The 26,897-nt window shown below is 47.5% G+C and overlaps 1 protein-coding gene across 10 annotated transcripts in view; it reads right to left on the minus strand.

Moving 5' to 3' along the window:
• Positions 1-26,897, minus strand: part of Arsg (arylsulfatase G) — a 148,704-nt gene that overhangs the window by 77,324 nt on the left and 44,483 nt on the right. For all 10 annotated transcript variants that reach the window (XM_063241953.1, XM_063241954.1, XM_063241947.1 and 7 more), the window contains exons 3-5: positions 6,742-6,929; positions 3,338-3,385; positions 99-210 (exon numbers count right to left, since the gene is read on the minus strand). In XM_063241953.1, coding sequence (XP_063098023.1) covers positions 99-210; positions 3,338-3,385; positions 6,742-6,929 — 348 coding nt within the window. The remainder of the gene's footprint in view (positions 1-98; positions 211-3,337; positions 3,386-6,741; positions 6,930-26,897) is intronic.

Consider the following 26,897-nt stretch of genomic DNA (forward strand, 5'->3'; position numbering starts at 1 on the left):
ACTGTCCCTCATCTGCACCTCCCACCTCCTCTCGAGAGACCACAGTCTCACCCTGCGCCCGCCCTGGAGCCCATGGCCAAGGCCTTGGATAGATTTACCTCAGTGGGCCACCCCCTGGTGGACACGCTGGGCAGGGAGGGTGGTTGTAGCCCGGGGTGTCAGTACAGCCCATGTCATGGCTATATGGGATCCCAAAGTAGTAATCAAAACCTGGAAAACAAGCAACCAGTTAACAATCCACTCAGCCGCTGCCCCCCACCGCCCGTGCCCGGCTGCTTCCTCGTACAAAAATTCAGTTTCCCATGGTTTAATATCGCAGTGCTCTGGAGTACATAATTAAAAAAAGATGTGATTAATATTCTTTTGAAGTATGCAAAGAAAATCACGTTTCTGGGTTCTGCCCGTAAGACTAGATTTGAACATCTTGTGGTTAGAAGTAACCCAGATTGGGAGGAAATGGAGAGAACCATTGAACATTTAACACATTTAGTATTGGCCGAAATCTAATGCATGCATGACACTTTAAGGGATAAAAATAAATAAATTCTGCCTTTAAGAGACTCTTCTACCTGAAGCAGAAATAACATATATCATTGGTTAACCCATCAGAGACTGGCAGGTACACCACTGAAGTATATCAGAGGAAGCTGCCACCCCCACATGCAAGGGCTGGGGTGGGGCTGGGGTGGGGCTGGGGCAGGAATTTCAAAATGATTCTTGAAGGATGAGCATTTCTGCTGGGACCTGGGAGGCGGGTGGGATTTAATCTTGGAGTGGCGGGGTAGAGAGGAGACAGGACGGATGTGACTGCTGACACCTTAGGTTTCAGACATCCTTCCTCTTCACCAACACCAGCTTTTATCCACAGGATATAGCCACAGAGGCAACCAGAATTCACTCACAAATTCTGCAGAAATTCCTCAGTCATCGAAGGAACTGCTTTCCCTAGAAGTGGACAGAACTCGAAACTCCCCAAGAATTTGATTTACCCTCAGCTTCCAACTCCAGGCTCTGCAAACAAGGGCCGCTGTCCCTTCAGTCCCATTTCCTGCCCCGCAGGTGTCTCTCCCTGACCCAGGGAGCTCCAGTTTCCTGGCTGCCTGCCTGCCTCCCACCTATGAGAGGCAGCCCTGGCTGGAATTCCCCGCTGTGTCTCTCACAGGAGGAGCTGTTTCACTGCTGCCCAGCCCATTCCGAAGTTCCCTGCAGAATCCCCTTCCTTGCACGACCAGCAGCCCTCACCTCCATCCCTTTCATATTCTTGGCACATCCTTTGGATCAGCACTGGTGATGTAGGTCATCTCCACTAATGTCGCTCTTTGGGTTGGGGTATTAGACGTTCATTAACCCAACAGATGGTGTAGTAGACTTACCAGTACTGAGAAAAAATGGATAGCTCCTCACTAGCCTAGTTTGTACAAATAAATTTGCATAACCTATAAGTAATGACCTAGCCCTGAGCTGTTACTGCCTTTCAGGTGGCAAGATGAATCTAGACCAGTATTTCAGGTTTTATGGCCCACATGGTCTCTGCTGAGGCTTTTTAACTCTGCTGTTGTAGCCCAAATTGCCTAAAGGAAAGATTACACTGATGAGCATGACAGTTTTCTAACAAAACTTTATTTGCAAAAACAGATGGCTCGCAGAGCATGGTAGTGCGTGCCTGTAAGCCCAGTGTCTAGGAGGCTGAGGCAGGAGGATTGCAAGCTCAAGCCCAGCCTGGACAACTTAGTAACTTGGCAAGACCCTGACTCAAATATTAAAAGCATCAGACGAGGTCTGGGAATGCAGCTCAGTGTGAAGGCTTTGGGTTCAATCCCCCATACAGCAAAAACAAGTAAGCAAACAAATCAATCAATAAGATGGCTTAATGGCTTTGGCCCACTGATCTATATTAACCCTGGTCTAGACCACAGGTGTCCTCAGACCCAGAGTTGTGTTCCCTGGAGAAACAACTAAGGATGGAGGACCCGGGATGGATACAAGCACCGTGACTGTGTTTGGCATGATCTTCAGAAGGGCTCCCTGAAAACTGCAGGGAAAAGGGCAGGGTATGTGTTCCTATCGGGAGCAAAAGATAGGAACCAAGAAAGTCCACGCCACAAGGCTTTGGGGGACCGTCTGGTCCAGGAATAGCAAATCCGTAGGAGGTGCTGACTTTTCCTTCTTCCTACTCCCTTGGCAGACACCATAAATCTGTCAAGGTACCACTTCCTGCTGAGTGACGCCAGGGCTCCGTATACCTCCCCAGAGCGCGACTCAAGATGTCAACAGCAAGACACAGTCAAGCATGAAAACTAAAGACCAAAGGGAAAAATAAATTCTGGAGTAAGGTTTCCTTAGGTCTTCACATCCTCCCTCTGCCATTTTTTAAAACACTTGTGGGCAAGTGTGGTGGTACGTGCCTGTAGCCCTACATTGAGGAGGCAGAGGCAGGAAGATTTCAAATTGGAGGCCAGGCTGAGATACACAACGAGATCCTGTCTCTCAAAAATTAAATAAATAAACAAATAGCACACATGGAAGACCATGGCGATGCATGCCACCTGCCAGTTCTAAGACACAGCACTGCAGCCCTTTTGCACAAAGATGGGGAGAGATGGAGCAGGGGAAAGTAAAATGCTGCGAAGAATTAGAAGACTGCATTAAAGCAAAGGGCCACCTACTTGTTTATAAAATGGCAGGAGGGGAAGGGGTACAGTGGGAGGACCAGGGCCGGGTGAAAAGCCATGAGAGCTGAGAGTATAGTAGGCTGTTTCTAGGAGAAACTCCACAGGTCAGGTTCCCATATGAAATGGAAAAGTTCAGGGAAAGATGAGAGACACAGCTATGGCTTTGAACACGCGTGAGTATTTTGCAGACTAAGACATTCAGGGAATCTGGCATTCAGCAAAGTATTTTCAGAGAATGAACTGCGGCGGCTTGATCTTGGCCTCCTTCCCCCGAGCGGAGGACAGGAGGACTGAGGAAGCCCACAGCAGCAGGAAGAGGCCAAAAGCCCCTGTTGGACATGGTTACCTAAGCCCCTCTTTCAGCAAACTCATCAGAGAGCTTACGTCTTTCCAGGGACCTTGCAGGGCTGAATGTCTTCAGAGGGGTAAAGAACTAGGGCACAGAAATAGAAGGGCCCACAAGGGAGCAGCCACAGCAAGAAAGAGGTTCAGGGCGAGGGGCACCCTGGCACCCCATTATACCTAACTAAACTTGTGAACTAAAGTGTGCTAACACAGTGGGAAGCTCTCTGGGAGCAGGATGGCTCAAATGTCAATAGGGTCCTTTTACACTGAGATCCTAATTTTCGGTTTCCTAGGTAGCAGGGCCCCAAAAGCATTCTTACCACGAAAGTTGGGGTGATAAGATCCATGGTGCCCAAGATGCCATTTGCCTGTGGAAAAACAAAACAGAGAGGTTGGGAAGAATCCCTGTGAGGACCCTCAGAGCCTGCCAGAAGCTGATTACATGCTCAGATCTCTGTGGGCTTCAAGCTTCACCTAGGACAAGCAAAGAGAATCAGCCAATCCTGCAAGGAAACTGTGCCTTGCTCTGCAGGGAGACAGACAGCAAGCAAGGATGATTCAGGGCTCACGCAGGAAGCCACAACAACAGGGGAGCACAGGCTATCCCCGGGAGTCTCTGTCCTCCGTGCGGGATCAGGAGCCACGGCACCCCACGTAGCAAAGGTGCAGCTAGCCCAGGATGCAGGGGTGCACCACATCACACAGAAAGGCCCAGCTCCTGCTTGATTCCACCGTCTCTCTTTCTGGGCAACGTCAGCAGCGGCAGGGGCTGGAAAGACACGGCCTCCTTCCCTGCAGCTCCAACGCGGCTCATTCATGGGGCAGCAAATGAGAAAACAAAGCAGCCCGTGGCTCCTTGCTCTGGAAGTGACTCAGTCTGGGAGAATAATTGGGCAATAGGAGACAGAGCTCTGACTGTCAAAACCTCTGATCACTGTTCACTGTGTGTTGAGGAAAATCACTCCCAAGACAAGAGGGCAAAGAAATGGATGGGACACAAAGATCTAGAGTGGCACCATCCGATAACAAAGGAGAGATGTTCATGGGCAGCCCCAGGAGGAGGGCTAAGGGAATGATTTGATGTGGCCTCAATAAATAGTACCAAACTATCATTTAAAGACAACACAGTCAAATGTGGTGGTGCAGGCCTGAAATCCCAGCTCAAGAGAAGGCTGAGGCAGGAGGATCCCAAGTTGGAGGCCAGCCTGGGCAACTCCATGAGACCTTGTCTTAAGGAGATTGAGGATGTAGCTCAATGCAAAGCCCTAATTCAGTTCCTGGTGCTACAAACAAAACAACAGACAAATGCAGGTGGTGAAAATAATCAGAGAATCTGCGTCAAGGACCCATAGACTCCATTATTACCTTCTTGCAACTGCCCCATACATTTCTAAAACTGTCTTAACAAAAGAGTGAGGGAAATGGATTAAGCATTATTATCGAATTAAGCATGGCATGAAAATATAAGATTAACATTGAGACTAAAAAATCATTGTTTAAAATTAGAACAGTTATAATATATATCCAGAATTACACGGAAAGACAAAATATCACATCGAGAGAGAAAAGTAGAGTCAGGTAGTTTGTACACAAGTAGTAACAACACACAGATATTGACCAATATTAGAAGCAAAATTACTAAAAAAAAAAAAAAAATAGAAGAAGAAAGAGTGAGAATGGAAATGGGCTTGACATTTCTTTTAAATTTTTCTTACATTTGTGCCTTAGCTTATATTTCGACAGATGGATGTGCTTTTAGCACACGCAAAGGCCTAGTGAGGAGTTGGGTAGGGCAGCCAAGTGACAGCCCTGTCCTCAGACCCTCCCTTGGTGTCTGTGCCCGAGGAGGGAGGCGCAGGTGAGATGCTGGGAAGAACCCAGCCCTTGGGGCAGGCAGCATAAGGTTCTGGAGCCAGGCAGCCTGGGACTCAGCCCGTGACTGTGAGGATTAAATGCACACAGGTACAGAGTCTGGTCAGGACAGTCTGCCCTGAGGGAGCCTCAGACGTGGTCTGGGCGTTCATTTTGTTCACATAATTATGCCTCAGGGTATAGGGAGAAAGGGACTGGAAAGAGAGAAGGGCCTGAGTTGGTCCCTCCTGCTGTCCACTTGGGGCTTACCCTCCTGGGACAATGAACCTCTCTCTCTAGTTTGAGCTCCTATGAAACATGTCAGGTTTGCTTATTTATTTGTTTGTCTGTTTGCTCACTGGTACCAGGGATTAAAGCCAGGATCTTTGCACTGAGCTACAAGCCCAGCCCTTTTTTATTCTTTTGAGACAAGGTCTTGCTTGTCTCAAAGGTGATGCACGCAACACCGCATCTAGCAGGATGTCAGACCCCTGAACAGAGAGGAGGAGGCTGCAGCAACACCAGAGGCGCCAGCCCTTGGTCTGGGAAGAGCGATCTCCTAAGGTCAACACAGGAGACTCCAGATACCAGGGCCGTGGCTACAGGGACCCTTGCTGTCCCTTGTTTGTTAGCACACTCTCCCTTGCCATTTTGCCATGATGAAGGGAGGCAGGAATCCCATGAGACCCACTTCTTTGAGAGACTAACAAACCCAGGCAGCTTAGGGATGCTGCTGGGATCCAGGTTATCTCGGCATGTGCAGGGAGGTGGCGGGGAAGCAAAGCCCAAGGGCCAGGCATGGTTGGAAACTCTCCAGAGCAGCCACCTGGGCTCCAGGCCAGGCAACACTGAACAGGTCCCTTCCTGGTCCCAAACTCGGTCCTCTCATTTATACTCCGGACAAATAATGATCTTGCAGGCATCCTTACACTCGGATGCAAATAAAGACTTTTCTAGGGCCTGTCACATAACAAATGGAGAATTCGAGCTGCCTGGATGATATTTACAAGAAAAGGCAGTCACTGAACAATGAGGCAGGTGGCTGCTGCTGCCTTCTCGCCCTACAGCCACATCCACACTTACCTGCTAACAGATCCTTGGCTCTGTGGGGGAGGGGATGGAGGGTCCCAGTGGCCAGGGGCCAGGCCAAGCATTCTAACCCTGTCTCCACTTTCTCCTTCCCTTGCAGCCCAGTGGCCCACGGCCCAGCTTTAAGTGCAGTTGTAGGGATGCTCAGTATCTGGGAAATGATTTGATTCTTGATAAAAAAGAGGACAAATCCATTCTTGATAAAAGTGCAGCTACCTCCTCTCTTCTTCCAAGTTCCTGGAGTACAGGGCACTGAAGCTGCTACATCACAGCCATGAGGCAAGAGGCAGTGGACAGTGGCCAACATCCTAAGGGTAGCAGGACAAGAGAGAAAGCATCTGGTTCCCTAAGGCACTTTCCAGCGATGGAGCTAATGAAAGCAACCACTTACGGCATAGTTTGTAGTAATGGAAGAAAAATTGTTCTGTATCTTTTGACCTCTATTTTTCTGGTACTAGCACTGAACTATTTCCTCACCAATCCCCTTCTTATTTTCTTTGGAAACAGAGTCTTACTAAGTTGTCTAGGCTGCCCTTAAACTCCAGCTCCTCCTGCCTCACCCTGTGGAGTAGCTGGGATTACAGGTGCACGTTACCGTGCCTGGCTGGCTGCACACACATTTTAATCCACTGTTAGGTCTTTTCAGTTATAGCCGCTGGAAGAATTCCTGCTTCATTCAGCAAGAAATGAACAAAGAAGCAGGCACAGTACAAGAGGTAGTGTTGAGTGAGGCCCTGCAGAGCGGCCACCCAGGTCCAAGCTACAAGGTGAGGCCCAGTGTTACCTATCATGCCGGTGACATAGCCGGCCTGCTGCAGCACCTCTGCCAAGGTGGTTTCGTTGAGCGGGAGGCCTCCCAGAGAGGTAACCGCGAAGTTGCGTGTGACTCCATTGCGAAGGCCCAGCCGGCCGGTAAGCAAGGAAGCTCGGGAGGGTGAGCAGGTGGATGCGGCCGCATGGAAGTCCACAAACCTGCAAAGGAAGGAGTGTGATCAGACCCGCCCAGCCACAGGACACCGAATCGGTGGAGAGGGCAACTGTCACCCAGTTCCCAGGACTTGGTGCTGGGAAAAAGTGTAACGTCACCTAGTCATGGAGTAAGTAAAGGAAATATGAAGCTCAGAAAGGTAATGCCACGAGCTCAAGATCACACAGCTACTTCAAAGCAGTGTACCCATGAATGAATAAAAACCCATGGGTCTACAATGACACTGAAGTCATTTTCACCATCAGAGGAGAACATGACACCAACTCTCTCTGTAACAATTCATAGAGGGCAGGACCACTTGGAATGACCCACAGCCATTGCTGGACAACAAGGGCCACCATCTTCTACTAAAAGCCAGAAGCTGGCTCACACAAAAGGGACAGAAGCTTTAGGAAACTACCATCTTGCCTCCAACCCCCCATACGATAATTGATGACCGGTGGAAGGGACTTTCACACTGTCACATAATGTCACTCTTGGGTCACCCATAAATTAGACAGAGCTGGCAATTATCTCCTGCTAACATGATTAGATTTAGTGTCTCTTATAATGAGCCCTGACCTTGTGTGTCCCCTGATGTGATGTCATATGAAGTTTATAAAATCAAGGATGCTTGCCAAAAACATTTACCCTGAATCTAATCAAACGTCTGGACCTAATTTCCAGGTTACAGGAAATACAGTTAATAGAAGAACAAATTAACACCCCAAGGAAATTGTGGAATAAATTGGTACCTTGGCATTTCTGAAAATACCCAGCCTAGACCCTTCAAAAAGTCAGTTTCATGGGAAAAAGATGAGATGGGGGGGCCACAGGTAACCTTCCACACTAGATAAAACCACAGAGATGAAGCAAATTCAATGCAAGATATCTGACTGTTCTCACTTCAAATAAGGTAGCAACACATTCGGAAGATAATAAGCAAGTCTTCATGCTGGCTAGATGTATAAGATTAGGGAATTGTGTTCACATTTTTTGAATAATAAAGGTATTGCAGGCATGTGGAAGAATGTTCTTAAGAGATGCACATTGCAGCATTTGTAATGAAAGGACATGATGTTTGCATTCTTCAAATGATTCAATGCAAAGAAGAATTTATTTATAGCTATGGCGAGTATAAGCAAAAATAGCAAATTGTTAGCCATGGATGAGTGTCTTGGTGTTTATTTTACTATTCTTTTTTTTTTTTTTTTTTTTTGCAATACTGGAGATTAAATCCAGAACCTTCACACTGAGCTATACCCCTAATCCTTTTTATTTTTTATTTGTAGATAGGGTCTTACAAAGCAGGTTGCCTAGGCTGGGCTCAGATTCTTCTGCCTCTGCCTCCCAGCTTGAAATTTTTAATATTAAAATTTTTTTAAATTATGGAGCCCCAGAGTCTCGAATGACAAGGACAGTGGCAAAAAAAGTACTGGTCTAGTGCTGGAGGAGACGGAGAGGTGGCTTAAAGTGTAGCAGGGCAGCTCCGCACCTCACTGTGTCTGACTGCGAGGAGCTGCCGAGCAATCTCATCCATCAATCACGCGGGGCAGAAGGGAGGCTGCGATCCAGTAGGGTAAGGGGCTGCTTCTCCAACAAGGATGAGATGAGAGGATGCTTAATGCTCCGCAGCTGGGCATGGTGGCCCACGCCTGTGAGCCTAGCCACTCGGGAAGCAGAGGTAAGAGGATCAAAAGTTTGAATCAAACCAGCCTGGACAATTTAAAGAGAGACCCCTTATTTTTAAAAAAAAAAAAAAAAAAAAAGGCAACTAAACCTCAGCCTGACATCACTTATGCTGCTTCTTTCTGACCACTAGGACCCACTACGATGCTGTGCATCCCTAGTATTCTCACACCCCCAGAATTGTGCCTGAGAGAAACCCCACCCTTCCCGGACCCCAGCATCTGCAGAGATGGGGTAACCTGGTCTGCAGACCAGCAAGTGGATTCTTCCCTTTGCGCTGGTTTTCTTTTCTTTAAAAGAAAAAAAAAGGTACAATATTCAAGCCTAGAAATCGTAAGACAAAAGCCATTTTAAAAATCTTAAAGATCAATTATCAATTATCGTATGATCCAGAAATTCTGTTCCTAGAAATTATTTTAAAAACTCAAGTCAAATCCTCTAACAAATACCACACATATTCCTAGTACTACTACTCACAATAGCCAAAAGGTGACACTCATCAAATGTCGACCCTCAGATGAATGGATATAAATACATTGTGTTATGTCAATCCAATGAAATAATACTCAGTAATGAAAAGGAACACAGTACTAGCATATACTACTACATGCAGGAACCTATAAAATGTTACAGTAAGGCTGGGGATGTGGCTCAGTGTTAGAGGCTTGCTCAGCATGTATGAAGCCATAGGTATAACCCCCAGCATCACAAAAAAGAATTATGCTGGGTTGAAAAGCCAGACCTAAAATGCCATTATATAACTGAGTTAAGTATAAACCATTAACAATTCAGTCCAGTTCAGTTTGCAACCAGAATCGTAAAAAGAATTAAGTTTGTGAACCAAGATACCACTATATTTTGGCACATGGTAGAATCAACAATGGGTGAGCTCCATGACACAAATGGCATGACAGAGGGGTCTGGGGGAGCAAAGCTGTTCAACCCACGGTAGAGAAAGAAGGGAGGGACTGGAGAGGAGAACACAGAGCACTCTTTCAGGTCAGTCCTGCTTGCCCCACCTCCACTTCCTGCCACAGTCAGCTACTGAACTCATCAGTGAATTAATCCACTGGTGAGTAGAACGCTCCCATGATCCAGTGACTTTCCAAACACTTTGGGGGAGCACATTAGATCTAAACCATAACAGAGGGTCATTTCTCACTTCATTCATTTATTCCAAAGGACTGGATGGTCCCTGAAAGGAGAGAACTTGTCTAATTATATATCTTTTGGCATATCCTTAGAAACAATGAATATTACTTCTTTGGTCTCTTGTTTAGAGCAGATTCAGGTTGGCCCCAAATTCTTCAGCATGCCTCCCATTGAGAGATGGGGTTGGTGTCCTCTCCCCCCAAATGGGGGCAGACTCTATGATTTCTTTGACCAATAGAATAATGTGGGAGTAAGTGATACTATGCTAATTTCTAGTCTTATATGACTGGTGGCTTCCCCTTCCTTTCTTGAAATACTCAGAGCCACCATATAAGAAATGGGGCAACCCTGGGACCACCATGCTGGGGAGGCCACCATGCTGGAGAGGCCAGCTGGCTCTGGCCAGCTGAAGCCATCACCATGGAGATAGAGATTATAAGATCAAGGCCATCTCAGTCTTCCCAAGCTGACCATCTGCTTACTGAGTTCCACAGTGTGACCCCAACCAATATAACATGCGAAGGAGGAACTGCCCACCCAAGAAGGGCCAGAATTCCAGCCCACAAACAAATCATAGGCTATAATCACATAGCTGTTATTGGAAGCTAAGTTGTGAGGAGGTGGTTTATTATTCTGAGTCACACAACCAGAACAATGTCTGTCTCTCTCTCTGGACAATATGCACCTCACTGTTAAGTCCCCAGCACAGCACAAAATGGGAAGATGGGTTAATTGTCCAACACCATTTGCACAGAGAAGAGACATCCTCAGAGAGCAGGGAAACAGAACTATGAAATCTCAGTTCTGCAAGCCTGTTCTTGCACTGTGGCTGCAGAGCCACAGCCTTGGAAGTATATGATGCTTTCACCTGACAGAACACAGGGACAGCCTGCATGAACACACTACAGGGTTCACACCTCGGGGAACTTGTGGATCCTCAACTGTGACACCCATCTTGCCTGATGACTTTCATCTCTGTTCATGGAGGGGGCTTGGAGAGGAAATTTTCAGTCTTCCTTCCCTGATCTCCAGGTTGCCTGGAGCAACATTCCTGGCCACAGGTTTCTTTCAAAACATCCTCAGGAGCCAGACACAGCAGGCCCAGATCTGCAGGCCCCAGCCTCCTTGGAAAAATCCAAGGTCTTGGACGTGGATATTGCAGGGTGCCAGCAACCGTTACATCTCCTTAGATTTCCAGCCTAAGTTCCATCCACGGCTTACACATTTGCTCCCAAAACATTCGTATCTGGCTAGCTTGGTCTGTCCCCTTCCTCCTGAGGTTTAAGCAGGAATCCTCCTTGTGCATATTCCTAAACTGTCCTTATGATAATTCTCATCAGGCTCACAGCTAATGCTTAGGAAACACTTACTGGAATCCAGGCAGGATTCCAAGCCCTTCACATACATTTTTTTAAAGTTATAAGCATCTGTTGTGCTTGAACTTATTCTGGCTTGAATTTATAGCTCCGAATGGAATGACCCACTCTCATGGGTGTCATTGCTTCATCCCCAGCAGGATCAGCTGCGTGATTTCCAGGGATCAGAGCAAAATGAAAAGGCAGGGCCCCTTGTTCCAAAAACCATTAAGCATTTCAGCACGGTGACGGCAAAGCATCAAACCCAAGGCACAGTCCTTCCAAGTGTGGGTCTCTGGGTAAATGTTTAGGCCACCTGCCTGTAAAGCTGGTGCTGCATAGCATCGAGAGCTGGGACTTAAACCGCCATTCCCCTTCGGTCCACTGGGCTCCCTAGCGTCACCAAAGAAACACCTGTTGCTCTCCAGACCCAGCTATTGCTCCTATTGTTTCCTTTACCATTTTATGCAAGTCTGTCTGATTCTTCTTTAGACTTTCCCTGCATGCTTGCTCTTCCTCTACAAAGCTTTCTGGTCTCCGTGAACAGCTCCGCTTCCCATCCAGTTACGTAGTTACTTTCCCGGCCCCCTTTCCACAGCTAAACTATTTTATCACACCCTATTAACTCCACTTTCAGATCTATCCCTCTCCATCTGCCTAATTCCAGTCCAAGGTGCCATCATCCTGCACCCAGACCATTGTCGTGGCCTCTGTACTGCCTCCCTAAGCCACCGTGCTGCATGACACTAGTGGGCATCATGCGGGCCTTGGTTTGAAGTTAAGCAATGCCTGATCTGCCCAGCTAGCTGTATGTGGTATCCCTGCTTCCTACGTCAGATTCCTGCCTCAATTACCCCTTCAGCAATTTCCCATGGGGCAGACAAAGTAATCTTTCAAAATGTGTAGCAGCTGCTATTAATCCCTGACTGGAAACCCTCTAATAGATTCTTATTACAACCAAAATAATTCCAAAGTTATTACCATGGTCCACTGGCCCTCCATCACAGCTTTCTAGCCAGGGAGCTGGAGTGCACAGACAGGACTAAATGGATCTCGGGTTTTCTGATATAGAGTTCCTATCAGCCCCTGCGGCAGCTATGTGGGCCTCGGGGCAGCCAGAAGTACTAAGGCTGTCCTATGCTGGCTCTGACTGTGCCCTGCACAATTCCAGACAAAGAGACCCTCTTAGCAAATGGTGTGGAGACAGCCTTTGGGCAGGGATGCTCCAGGAATCCCAGGTGGAGCCTCAGGCTGCCCACCTCTACTGCCAAGATCCTCAAGGAAGGTCCTGGGAAAGGGGCACCAATTTCACTGATCTCCAAGAGTGACACCACAACTGAAAAAGTGGGGGCTTGCCAGCCTGGTGATCTGGACCTCAACTAGTGTCAACCTCATTTTTCCCAAAGCTTTGTCCAGGCCAGCCACCATGTAAAGCGGCTCTTCTTAGGACACCCCAAATTTGTTCTTATCTCAAGCCCTCTTTGTGTTACCTCTGTCCAGGACACTCTGCCCTTCACATGGTTGGCCCCTCTTGGTCACTGGGTCTCAGTTCAAATTTTGGCTCTTCAAGAAAGTGTGTCTTGACCTGGTCATGCCCACATCAGTAGTCCATGCTATCCCTCCCCTCATCTTATCTGGCCTTGTTCATAGATTTGTCTCCTATGTGCTGCCCTGCTCTACCCCCTTGTCTAAAATGGAGTTTCATGCTTCTACTCCCACCACTGCCCTGGTGTCTGAGCCAAACCAACCCCTAGGGAATGCTTTGTCCCCACTGGTGGCAGCTCAGGTCTGGCACTACCTGGTGAAAGGTGGTTTGTGCGCTCGCGTGGGACATGCAAATCTCGCACTGACAGTGGTTTGCTTAACTGGGTTGTTGGCAGGCACCAGGACTTAATCTCTCCAGCTACTGGACACACAGACATGCAGACACCACTGGACGTTCCTCCCTGTGGTGACCTTTCTGCTCAACAGAGACATGCACATCACCTGTCATCATCACCTGGGAGCTGCTGGCTTAGTCCAACCACTCACAACACAGCCCCCTGGGGCACTGCAGGAGAGCACCCAGGCCATGCTGTCTCCCAACCTCAAGGCTTTTGTGACTTAGCTCTGATTAGTCATCATCACCCACCACACTTGCCTCAGAGCATCAAAGAGCCTACACTGTAGCTGGAGAGTGAAGATGTGCATAGATAATAAGCTAATGTACTATGGACCCCATTCGAAGAACATTTTTTAAAAAGTACTAGGATAGGCTAAAGCGCGGATAAACAGACCTGGCTTCATATCTGGCCCCAACTCCTACTAGTGAAGACAGACAAATAACACAGTCTACATGTCAGTATCTTTATCTGAAAGGTGGACACAATCAGGCCATCCATGCTAAGTTGAAGTGAGATGCTACACAGAAATCAATTAGCAGAGTACCAGGCAGAGAGCAGATTTTTAAAATTTGTGGTAGTCGGTGTGAAAACTTGCACTGGATAAATGTAGAGAGTGGTACAGTGGAGGAGCAATCAGTGAGCAGGACTTAACTGGATGAAACTCCAGGCATGAAGCATTTGCTTGCTGCTGCTGCTACACATGCACATGTATGTCACAGGTCAGCTCAGCCTTGACATGTGTGGACCCAAGCTCAGCCTCTTCCTCCCTCAAAAGCCTAGGCTCACCACAAGCCAGTCACCCAGGCCAGAAACTGAGGCATCTGTCACCTCCTGTCTCTTCATTCCCGATGGTGCTACCCAGAAGCACATGGCTGTTGACCCTTACCCAAATCACTATCTCCAACCCATTCCAGCACACCAACAGGCCATGCTGTCTCCCAACCTCAAGGCTTTTGTGACTTAGCTCTGATTAGTCATCATCACCCACCACACTTGGCTCAGTCTACCTTTTCACCTTCTTAGTCATTGGCTGAGCTAACCACTATGGGTTGCATTATGTCCCTCTAAGATATATAGTAAGGGTTGGAAATGCAGTTCAGTGACAGGGCACATGCTTCACCTGCAGAAGGCCTTGATCAAGTCCTGGAACCAAAAAACCAAAAATAAAGAACACTGAAACTCTAAACTTCAGTGCCTTAAAATGTGACCTTCTTAAAGAAATAGCATGCCCAGTGAGGACCAGATTGTACTGGGGTTGAGAAGGTGCTTATCCAAAGACACTGGCGAGAGAAACATGGGAAGAGGAGTGTCAGGAGAAGACAGACACACTGAGAAAAGAAGTCCACATTGAAGGTGAGGACAAAGATTAGCATCACACTGTCAAAAGCTAAGGAACACTGGGGGTGCAGAAGCTCATAGAGGAAAAGAGAAAGGCATTTCCCCTAGTTTCAAGTTTATGTGCAATACCCAGCTCGATCTTGAGCTTTTAGATTCTCCCACTGAGACTACATTTCTGTTAACACACTCAGAGGTTCCGCGTAAGAGCAGAAATAAGAAACTAATCATTCAAACTAAGAACACAAAAAATTAGACCCCCCCAAAATAAAAGACCCATTTAAAAAACAGGCAACTGAAATGCATACACACTTCTCAGAAGAAGTACAAACAATCAATAAACACATGAAAAAATGTTCAGCATCACTGGCCATTAGACAAACGAAAATCAAAGCAACACTGAGATTCTATCTTACTCCAGAAAGAATGGCTACTATCAAGAAATCAAACAATGACAAATGCTGGCGAGGCCGGGAAAAGAAACAAACAGTTCTACATTGTGGGTGGGAGTGTAACTAGTACAAGCCCTGTGGAAATCAGTACAGATTCCTCAAAAACTAAAATTAGTAATTCCATGTGACCCAGCTATTCCCCTCTAGATATCTTCCTCAGTGACTTAAAGACACCATACTATAATAACACACACATACTCACGTTTATAGCAGGATAATTCATAACAGGTACATCTTATACCCTTCAACAGATGAATGGATAAAGAAAATGTGGTAATTATGCATAATGGAGTGCTATTCTACCATAACAAAGGGTGGACCTGAGCCACGTGTAGACAAATGAACACAATTTGCGGCCATAATATTTAAGTGGAACAAATAAGACATGCAAGCTTGAATAGCACATAGTTTCTTTTACGCAAGAAGCACAAACTATAAAGAGAACAAAATAACAGCTAGATGATAGGAAACAGGGAGATCTTTCTCAAATGGGAAGGAGAACAAGAGATTGAGGGCGGGGGGGAAGGAAATGGGAGGAAAAACGGGAATAAAGATTTTGCAAATGGGAAGAGGGCTAAGAGATGAAAGGAGCAGGGAGGGAAGGAAGGAGAGGTCGAAAAAAGAGCCAGACATGTTCTGTGCGTGTACCAACAACCCACAATAAGTATAGTCACTGTTTATAGCGAACATGTACTAATAAAAATACAGGAGTGAATCACTTCCCATCAGACTGCCTTGTGACTCTGTCCTCCACACTGGCTGTGAACCGGGATGGAGCCCGGGATGGACAAGCGGTGGTCAGAATACACAAGGAATGCTTACGTTTTTAAAAACTTGCTACGGTAAAAGACACATTGCCATTAATCCCCCTCAAAACACTCTCCTGCTCTTTAGATGTACTTATCCCACTGTCCTTGCCAGTTTGAAGCAGTGCTGGAAGAGATCTTTTCTGAGTGTCTTCACAAGGTGTGATTAAAATACATATCGATATATAGACTGCTTCTACCGAGTACCTTCCAAAGAGAAAGACAGGCTCGTGGCCGCACTGCTGCATGCCTACCCTCTTCATCAGATCTGGCACTGTGTGACCTTCCTTAAAGTCAAAAATGATCATGAGAGCAAACGTTTTAATTGATTCAAGACCTCCAGGCAGCCTAAGACGATTGCAAGGGCGATGACAGGCGGTCCTGTGTGATACGCTAATGTTCACACCATGAGGAAATCACCTACCTAATGGCATGCTTCTCAGAATGAATCCCCTTTCTGAAGGGACACATGGAGCTGTGTTATTTATATTTTTTTCCAAATTCACTTTTACTATTGTGAAATCCAAACATTTATCAAATAGTTTATAGGTAAAAACAATGAAAATAACATGAATGGATTGTTTTTCAAATAAATCCCAACAGAGCTCCTGTAGGAAAATTTTGGTCCTAAATTCAGACCAGCCTATTACTGTTCAAAGAAACAAAATCTTGTTTCTCATTAAACTATCATCAAACTATCATCAAACTACCAAGGAAGCACAGTGAAAGGTCCTCACTGCCAGCACTCTGGGTCCTGGAGACATTAAAAAGACTTAAATTCTTATCTATTGTCTCAAAAGGAATTTGAATATGCAAAAAAAATTTTTGGGACCTATCAATCCCAAGATTTGTTGGGAATGGAAGTTCAAATTTGTACTAAGAATACAAAAGGAGTCTTCCAAGCTAGGTTCTAAAGCCAACCTTGCAATACACACGATCTGTCCAGTTTAATGAGATTTTTAAACAAAAAAGTATGACTTTTTACTAACCTCTATGATTCTTGGTTATGAAACTTCTGCATGTCAGGTGTGTGACACACATGAGCACCACAAGAGAGAAAAACATGCAACAAAGTCAGCCAAAGAAGCAAGGCTCTAAGGAGATACAACCCTGAGCAGGGATGTCTTCCTGTCACGCTGCATCCTCCAGCCCCTAGGACAGTAGTAATATGTCTTGTGCTTGTTCTGACATCCAAGAAGATGTTCCCTCTTGGCTCTAAGGTTATCTAAAGTTCTATGAAGGCTTCTTATCTACATAGGACAATACACTAGTGAGGTTCAGCATGTGACATAGAAGATAATCTTACCTATGTGAGTCCCCAAGTTAAACCAAAAAGAAGCCTGGGCTGCAAGTTTAAATGGGAAGAGAGATGAGGGCTGTGGCAGCTGGTGCTGAGAAACCAGGAGCCGGTTTGGGCTTCAGTTACCTTAGGAGTTGCTCTCCACCCAGGCACGAGCTCAGTACACATCTGACTCTGTGCTCAAGGTGATCGGAAACAGAGAGCAGTGAGCTCCATGCATGTAGGGTAAGGAGGCACCGTGGTGCCAGGCATGGGCTCTGGAGTCACTCAGCCTGGGCTGGAGGCCTGGCTGTGCCACTGCCCTTGATGTGAGCCGAGGAAGGGCCTTGAGCTTAAATGATGCACTAGCAAGTGTTTAAAAAGAGGTCACCAGAGCATGTCTTGCAGAAAAGGCCATTGTGGGCTGCAGCATGCATTCTGCTCAGGACATGGAGTTTCCCCACATGAAGTTTCCTCCTCTGAAACCCCACCAGCTGGTGCCTCCCTGGTACCTGTGGAGAGGACACAGCTCAAGGTGGTGTGGCAAATCCTGCAGAGGTCCCTGTAGAAGTTCCTGGTGGGATCTGAGAGGCCCTCACACTGGCTTTGCAGTATGCTGGGTCCCCCTGGTGCCCTAGAAGAGTGGGAGGGGACATTCAGGCTCTGAGTACCTAAACTGGCCCAAAGAGCTCTGCTGTGTGGACCTGCAGTCCCCACAGTCCCCACAGAATAACCCTCAAGGTCCCAAACCCCAAAAAGGAATAGGGGCCGCCCCAGGAATGGAAGTCTGGTCAGGGGTGGTGTCCTGCCCCTGTCGTGCAGCGCCTTGTACCCTTGGCAATCAGACAATGATGTCGCTCACACCCAGTAAGGAGCAGTTTAGAAAGCTCCATCCCCTGCTCTGTGGTCTGTCCCCCCTCCCAGACATCAGACATAGCCCGCCCACTCATCTCTCTGAGATGCTCCCCTACTAGCCAGGGCCACCCCACTGCTCTGGCCCAGCACTCCCACCTTGCCCCCACCTGCAGTATCCCCAACCATGGTCCACACCTTGGGCCTGAACACCTGGTTCCCACTGTGCTCCCTAACCACCTTGGGGTGCAGTCCTGGGCCTCAGGAGGATATGCTCCGTCCTAAGGAATTGAGAAACACCTTGGATGCGATGGCCCTTGTGTCTCCTCTGGTCATCTCTCACCACCAGGCTGCCATCAGCTCCCGTCTCAGGCAGCCTGAGGCACACACACCAGTGTGCTCTCTCCCAGCCCCAGGCCACTCCCCACTGCAGAAATTCCAGGAGTAAGCAGTGCATGGACACCACCAGGCCACCAGGCGTGCTCTCTCGGCTCCCAGGGGCCAGGCAGAGAGGCACAGGGTGAAAAGCCTCCAGCGATTCCAGCACACTACTGTCTTCCGCCCCGAGTGGGGCTCGCAGTCCTGGCGAAGGAAAGCACGCATGCCCACAGCTCTGCCCCTGCCAGGGTCTCGACTGCAGGAAAAGGTGAGCTTCCTCTGCCTCCCTCCACCCACCGAGTGCCCTGCATGTCTCCCAGGGGACACCTGGGCAGCCAGCAGAAGACTATGCGGAGTCAGGAGGACACCAAGACATTGGAGGGGGAGATAGAGGCTTGGAGGAGAAATCAGAGATGGTGACAGTTGGTGCCGCCTCTCAGCTCTCATCCCCCGCCCCAAGCCCGTCATCTGCGGCAGGGACTGCAGACACCCTGCCACATCCCATGGACACTTGGTCGGTCCTCAGTCTTCCTATTACCTCCTCCTGGGCACAGAAGGCTGCTGGGTCCCCCACTCTGTCTGACCCTCTGCCTTCTCCTACACCCAATAGAGTCGGGCCAGTGACACCCCCAGTCCTACCGCACCTCCGTCTCCTCTCCCCAACACTCCTGCACCTGGACGTATCCCCTCCAAGTCTCTCTTCTGCCTAAGTGAACCCTGACAGCCAAATCTGCAGCAGCCACTCCTCCTCTGTCCTTGTCCTCCCCTCCACCGACATACACTCAGCCTCCACGACTGTCTTTTCCACTGCCCCAGCCACCATATCTGCACCCTTGCCCTGGCAGCCAATCGCAGAACCTGGGGATGATGCTACAGACATGACCACCCTGTCACTGTCATTTCTGGATCTTCCCCAGGCTCCAGAGTGAGCTCTTGCCCATATCACCCCGAAGAGCATTCCCCGAAGGCACCAGTCTCCACCAGCCCTGGTACACTTGGCATCTGCTGCCCTACCTCAACCTTTAACTATCCCCCTGGCTCACACACCATTCCTTATCCCACAGTTGGGACACTTTCTGGGCAGCCACAACCTGCCTGTCTCCCCAGATGCTCTCCTTGTCCTGCTTGTCATGGCCCCACGCTCACCACCATCTTGCTAGACAGAGCCTGTGCACCTCACCATGCCTGCCCCTGACTTGGGAGCTGTGGATACCACCGCACCTCCCTAGGGCCACCACCATCGAGTCTCCTCCTGCTTCCAGGATCCACTACTGAACCTCCCAGTAGCTGGCACCCTCTGGGGGGAGGAGGAGACAGCTGTACAGTCAGCAGCCACCTTCCCCTGGCTGACCACGAACCTGCTCGTTCCCAGCTCTTGGCCAGTTTTCCCTAATTTGGACCTGGCCTGACACTTAGCACCCCTCCCCGCTGTCCCTGTGTTTCCCTCACCTGTTTGCCTCAGTGGCCCTTATATTCCCCTATTGTGTGCATAAAAACCTGGAATTGTTCGTCTGCCTGTGTTGTGTGTCTTCTCTGCCCTTTGACTCCACCCCTGGGAAGATTTGCCATGTATAGTGGGCGGGAGGTTGGGAAGCAGCCACCTTTGAGACGGTCTATGGAAATAAATTACAGGGTAATTCAGCTAGCGCAGCCCTTGCTGGGGTAGACTTTCTGTTCTCATCTGGTGGACTTTAGTTGGAATACACTGCTGTGCCTCACTTTTTTTTAAGCATTGTATTAAAATAAGTAGTTATACAATGACCTTCATATAATTGCAGTAGAATCTGATAAGGTATGATGTATGCATATTCCAATAAAGCCATGAACACAATGAAGTAAACAAACATATCTGTCACTCTCAAGGTTTCCTCATCTACTTCATATGCTCTCCCAAGTTTCCCTACCTCGTCCCACCATATCCCCTGGCAAGGACTGACATGCCCTCTGTCATGTATATGTATTGTCATTTTCGAGAAATGCATATGATTGTATGTAATGTGTTCTACCTGCCTGCCTTTTTCCACTAAGCATAAATATTTTGAGATCAATCCACAGCCTATTCTATAGTTTTGCTGAGTAGAAATCCATTGCATGGATTACTAGTTTGTTCATTCATTCAGTTGCTGGTTGATGTTTACATTTATAGTTTTCAGTTATTGAAAGTAGCTCATATGAATGTTCTTATAGAAATAGCTTACATAGTATTAGAAAGACTGGGTCTCCTGGTAGGTGAGTATTTTAGCTACGTTTTCTTAATGCTGAGATAATTGGCCAGTTCCAAATCAGGGTGGCTTTGCAGACAGGCATCACAGAGGAGGAACGGTTCACAGAAGGCAGAAGGTAACAAACCAAGCAGGCAAGCAAGAGACCAGCTACAAACCTCTTTTTATCCTTTATATCTTATGCATGCTACCCGTCCTTCAGGCGGACAACACTCATAAACTCCAAAGCCAGCTACCTCCAAAAAGCCCTACCTATTACTGCATGAGGCTTTGAGGGAACATCTAAACCCAAGCCATAACAGCGTGTGTGTGTGTGTGTGTGTGTGTGTGTGTGTGTGTGTAACCTTTGAAGGAACCACTGAACTGTTTTCTGCAGTGACTTAAGAAGAGTTCTAGTTCCTTTGTTTCCTCACCAGCATTTTGTGTGGTCAGATTTTGTAATTTTAGCTCTTCAACGGGGATAGAGTGGTAGCCCCTTGTGGTTTACATTTTCACTTAGTTGAGGTCTGCTTAAGTACTTTTCATGTACTTATTTGATACCTAGCTGTCTTCCTCAGTGAAATCTCTTTATTCAAATCATGTAGCCTCTACTTTATGTTATTAAATTTTTTATTTGTTGGATATCAAAGTCCTTTATGTGATATAAAAGAAATTTTTTCTCAAGACAGATGACCTGTAAATGTTTTATTCCAATCAGTGCCTTATCCTTTCATGCTCCTAACATTGTCTTTCAAGGGCCCATATCTCATTTTGATGAAACCTAATTTCTACTTTTTTGTTCCTTCGTGGATCTTATTCCTTCAGGGGTCTTATATCCATAGGAAATCGCCACCTAACTTATGAGCACAAAGGTTTTGTCCCATAGGCATACTGGTCTTTGATCCATTTTGAGTTAATTCTTATATGGTTAAGAGTAGGGACCAAAATCCATGGTTTTTGTATGGCTCTCTGGGTACACATTCCTACATGTGTCCAAACCTATTTGTCAGAAACACTAGGCTTTCTCCACTGAACTGCCTTATCTTCTTCCAGCTCTGTGGTCCCTGTGTGTGGCTCTGCAGGATCTCTATTCTGCTCCACTGATCTGTCACATCTGACTCTTGATTATAACAAAGTCCATCACTGACCACTCTGCATTCTGGTAAGGTGACTTCTGGTATTGTGACCATTCTTAGCACACGTGGCCAGGTACATCTGAAATGCATTTCAAGATGCAGCTGGCATCGGATTACTTCTTAAACCATTCTTAAGATACTGAGATGGGCACCCTGTATAGTTTACAGCCTAAGCTCTAATTCCTGGTACTCTCACCCAAAAAAAGTTGTTGGGCACCAAAAGAGGGCATGGAAGGTGCGGGAATCGTGTAGGCAGGAGTAAGTAAAGTGATCCTAAACCATCATGATAGCACAAAACGGAAAAGAAAGAGAACCAGAGAAGCACTCCACCTCCCAGTTCCTCCCCACAAAGCAGTCACGACAGGAAAGCTCACTGAGCACACCGTCCATTAGACAGATGTAGGGTGCTGAGACAGAGCGCAAGTGCACACGTAATCTAGCAAATTAAATAACTGATTAATTAAGAGATTAGGGTAGAGTGTGCTGCTGTGCCCCCAGGAGGGACCTGGGTGGCAGCTGCCTGGAGCGATGCACTGGATAATCTTGGTATGCCCTCAGAAGCACACATAGCCTCCAGTCCTCTGGTTTTTCTTTCATTAGTAAATTTCATTAGTAATCCTAGCCCTCAGAGAGGCTGGGCAGGATCAAAAGTTCGAGCCCAATTTGACCAATTTAGTGAGATCCTCTCTCTAGGTAAGTAAGTAGACAAATACACAGGCTAAGGGTGAGCTCAGTGTGAAGGCCTTGGTTTCAATTCTCAGTACCACAAAAACACATCCATAAAACAGCCAGAAAATGCTAAACGATTTCAACATGCAGACCTAGCATCACAGGGCTGTTGGAATGACTGCCTGCTCCATGTTATATGTCACTTCTGCTTCTTCCCTGACCCTTTCTTCCGGTCTGCACTCTCTCTCCAGTGTCAGACCATGTCTCGAAATATAAAATAAAAAATGATCTGGGGATGTGGCTTAGTGAAGGCTCTGCGTTCAGTCCTCAGAAATGAAAAAGAAATGGGGGCTGGGGAGGAAGACGAGCAAGAAAAGAGGATAAAGGAGAAGAGGGAAAGAGGGAAAGAAGGAAGGAGGAGGAGCAAGAGGAGAGGCAAGGGGAAAGAGGAACCCGCAGTAAAGACATCAAATCCCCACCTTACAGATAAGAAAACTGAGGCACAGGCGGCTGAAGCAGCTTTCCCAAGCCCACAAAGCTGGTGCCTTCACCTGTCTAGTCACTGGGTATCCTGAAGACAGGAGAGTAAGGAAATGACAGCCAGAATTTGAACTCAAGCCAGCTAATCCAAATCCCCCGTGTCTGCTGCACAGCAGATCTTCTGCAGCAGGGTGGCTGGAGCTGGCCAGCAATATTGGGTGTCCCATTAACGAGGTCATCGCCTTAGGGAGCTGGTGGCTGACTGGGAAAGTCCTGAGACTCACTCCTGAGGTGCCATCCTGGAGAACCTGACTCACATCCACACACAGCACATGAGCCCGAAAAAGACGCAGGAATGCCACGTCTCAATCGCTCCCAAGGGTGACATAGCGACGGCATCAGCATGGTCAACATGTTTTCTTCCTGAGCACAAATTACACAGGAAGTCGGAATCTGAAATTTGCCTTGGTGAGTGGGAAGCCCATTCATGCTAAGGAAATTCAAATGGGCCCTGGGAAAAGAACTCTGATTGGTCGAGCTTAATGGAATGTTGCCCGCTGCTAATTTGTTTTCTTCCTCTTCCTCTTTTCCTTGTCCTCCTCCGCCTTCTCCCCCCACCTTCCTGGTACCTCTTCTTGTTATTATTCTTTTTTTTTTTTTGGACTCATTCAATCTTTATTTTTATGAGTATATATTTGTAGTATATATTGATTACATTCCTCCCAAGATATTGGTACACGTATATAACACATCTTGATTATTTGTATGTCCTCTTTCTCCTCCTTTCTCCCCCTGGATTCATTTCTGATAATGAGACTGAGATACTCAAAGGCTGCTGACCACCATATCTTTTTGCCTGGTGCTATGAACTAAACATGCTCCATAAACTTCTATGTGGAAGCCCTAATCACCAATACAGTAGTAGCTGAAGGTGAACCCTTGGGGAGGTAATTAGATTTGGATGAAGTCATGAGAGTAGAATCTCTACAATGAGATCAGTACCCTTAATGAAAGAAGCCCAGTGGTAGGGTACTTGCCTAACATAGGCAAGGCCTAAATTCAATCTCTAGCACTGCAAAAAGAAAAAAGAGATATCAGAGACTTCTCTGCCTGCCCCTCACAAGAATATCTTGCTAGCTTAAATGTGTCCTGTTTTTAACTTTCCCCTGAGGGTGGTCTCTCCCTGGACATTTCAATAGCATCATCTTGGGATGCACTATAGCCCTTCTCTCAGGCAATACATAGCTTCAAGTTTCTCTGCAGACTGCAGCTTCTGTGAGGATGGGGCTGGGAGCTGCAGGCGGGGCAGCTCCAGCAGCATCTGATAAATGAGCCAGGTTTGGTGGCACATGCCTGTAATCCCAGCACTTGAGAGACTGAGGCAGGACTACTGTAAATTAAAGGCCCACCACCCTAGGCTACATGGTGTGTTCCAGCCCAGCCTGAAAACCCGAACCACATAACAAGATCCTGTCTCAAAAAAAAGTGCTAAAACGGCAAAGCTCAGGTTGTTTGATTAGAAAAATATGTGTTGATAATTACTTAAGCTTATGCTTTCAGGGCTCAGTTTTTTCCTCACAGTGTGTTAAAGTTCATAGTTTAACTCTTAGAAATAACCTTATTTCTCTAATTGCCAGGTCTTTGGAAGACTCTGACTACAAACACCCACCTGCCTCACCCAAAATGCACAGCCCTAAGAACTGACAATGCCTTTTCCCCTTCCCCTGCCCACTGTCTCCCTTTGGCAAGGACTAATTAATAAGCACTCAAATGACCTCGTTATTTGGAAAGGTTTTTTGTTTTTCCCTGAATTTATCTGGGCAGGCTTGAACCAGTTCACCAACAGGGGTCCTCATTAAAGTCTGAAAATACATTGTACAGCAAAGCTGGAACTACAGAGCCAGACATCACAGCAGCTTGTTAACAAGAAAATCAGCACAAATTAAGACACAGCCAGACAGAAAACAAAGCAACTTCACATTGCATAAATTACGTGTATTAGAACCGAGAAATGTCAGCCCTGGAAAGGCTGCCACAGGCGCCCTGGAGAGACCTAACCCTGCGAAGTTAAGCGTGTTCAGCCTTCATTTACAAAGAATTCAAAATAGACGATGAGGCGTTTTGTGTCAACCTTCTAAACGGCTATGTGACCAGAATAAAAACTATCCTTGCTCCATCCGTAATTTAAAGGCTTGGAGGTAGAAATAGGTTTTAAAAATCATTTGCTGTTTCTTGGTGGGTAGAAAGACAGGGTGGTAGCAACTAGAAACATGCTCAAGCGCGACTTACACAAATGGACAGCCAGCTACGGCCAGCTCAGCTCAGCCTCCACTTTGCCTGCTGTTAAATGGGAAGAGAGCTGACTCATCCCTCAGAAGGCTGGCTGTGAAACCACTGTGACAACAGACACACAGGCCCTTCGCTGAATACCGGCACCGGGCTAACTTGGTTTTGCTATTCTCCATTCATTAGCTCCTACTCTTGTCTTTGTCAAAAGAATTTTTGGCACCTGAGCATGGCGAGGTCCTTGGCAAATCCCCCCTTTCCTTCCACACATTCACATCAGAGTACATGCCAGCAGGACACACATGGGGCCATCTCCGGGACACCTGGGTGTGTCACCTCTCCCCATAGCCCAGCCCTGAGTGAGGCCACTGCCAGGTGCCTCCTGCCCTCCCTGCTGCCACCGTGGGCCATCCGAGGCACCCGAGCCCATTTCATCTCAACTGCAGACCAAGGGCTCCAGGCTTTCTGGGCTCCCTGGTGCCTTCAGGATCCAGCCGAAAGACACTGGCATGTACGTGGATCCCTCCTCCAGCTGTTTCCAACCATCCGCCCAGCCCCAACCCAGACTCAATCATCCCCAAGGTCAGGAGGGCCGGAGCTCTTTTCTGGATCAAGGAGGCGTTCCCAGCACTGGGACAGTGCCCTGGAGAGACGGAGTGCAGGTTTGTTAGGGGAACTGGTGCCTTCTGTTGTGGGCCTAACTCCTGCCCGCTCCTCTGCTACAGCAGGTTTCCTCCCCTTCCAAGCCCCACTCTCCCTTAAAGTCCCCACATTTGGGCCACTGTAATGGTCCCCATTCTTCACTGTGCTCTAGAGAAATGCCTTTTCCTTCCCAGAGCCCCACCACATCATCTTTTTTCCTTTTACTATTTGGAGGGGAGGATTGTTTGTTTGCTTGCTTCCTTTTTGCAGAATTAAGAATTGAACTCAGGGATTCTCTGCCTTTGAGCTACACTCCCAGCCCTTTTAAGTGCTGGGCTGACTCTGCCCTGCAAGACATCAAGCCAGCTATACCCAACTTGAGTTTTGAAAGGACAAAGACCAGGAGCGGGACATACAGTAGGACTTTCTACTCTGCCGGCCCATCACTCTCCAGAATTCTTCTTTTGCACCAGGAATCAAACTCACGATGCCACGCTGGCGCTGTGTTGCTGAGCTAGACCCCCGTCCCACCCTCCAGAATTCTAAAGGCAACTTTCTCGTCTTTATTTGCCATCAGAAGAGCACAGCTGGCTAGAGTCTCTTCACAGAGATTCTCTGTTGAGTGACCATTCAGGAGGCTGAAGTGCACAACTAACGACACCCCGATTATCTAGTTGGAACTGGCAGTTGGGATGGCACCAAGGCCCAACACTTACTATTTCAGTGCCTTGTCTTTCCTCTAAGATTGGCTACCATCAAGCTCAGTGCATTTTTGTATGTCCCCGTCCACCACAGTCAGGAAGTAAACCCGCAGTCTCCTGCTGAGTCTTCGTCTTGCCCCAGCTGGGAGGCATTACATGATTTTTACGTCCAGCTGACGTATCCTACCCAAGAACAAAGGCAGAAAGTGGCCCATGCCGCCATGTGGAGAGTCTAGAAGAAGACATAATGGGAACTCCCAATGCAAACAACCGTGGGAAGGGCTCTTCCTCCTCCTGGGAAGGATCTCATTCAGACTGTGTCTTAGCTCTGAGGGTGTGCATAGGACAGCAACACCTCAGCGTTTTCCTGCATAACAGGCACAAGTGCAGTTTGCGTCCTCCCTCCTGTAGGCGAATGCAACAGACACTTGAGCAACAGACACTTGAGAAAGAGCTCTGAGAGATAACAGGGTGGCTGAGTTCTGGGGAAAGTCATTCTTGGGAACAGAAATCAAGCCAGGTGTGGAATGAATTGAGGGTTCAATTTATTCCTCATTGAGGCCCTTTTGAGAAACAGCCTCAAGTCTCAGGGGGCCTCTGACCTTTCAGTGGTGACTATGGATCTCTGATGCTGGGCTAAGCCACTGCTCGGGACGCTGAGCAGCAGCGGTGGTGGC

The sequence above is a fragment of the Cavia porcellus genome, unplaced genomic scaffold (assembly GCF_034190915.1).
Source record: "Cavia porcellus strain 051 isolate PalLab524CR breed Dunkin Hartley unplaced genomic scaffold, mCavPor4.1 scaffold_32, whole genome shotgun sequence".
NCBI lineage: Eukaryota > Metazoa > Chordata > Mammalia > Rodentia > Caviidae > Cavia > Cavia porcellus.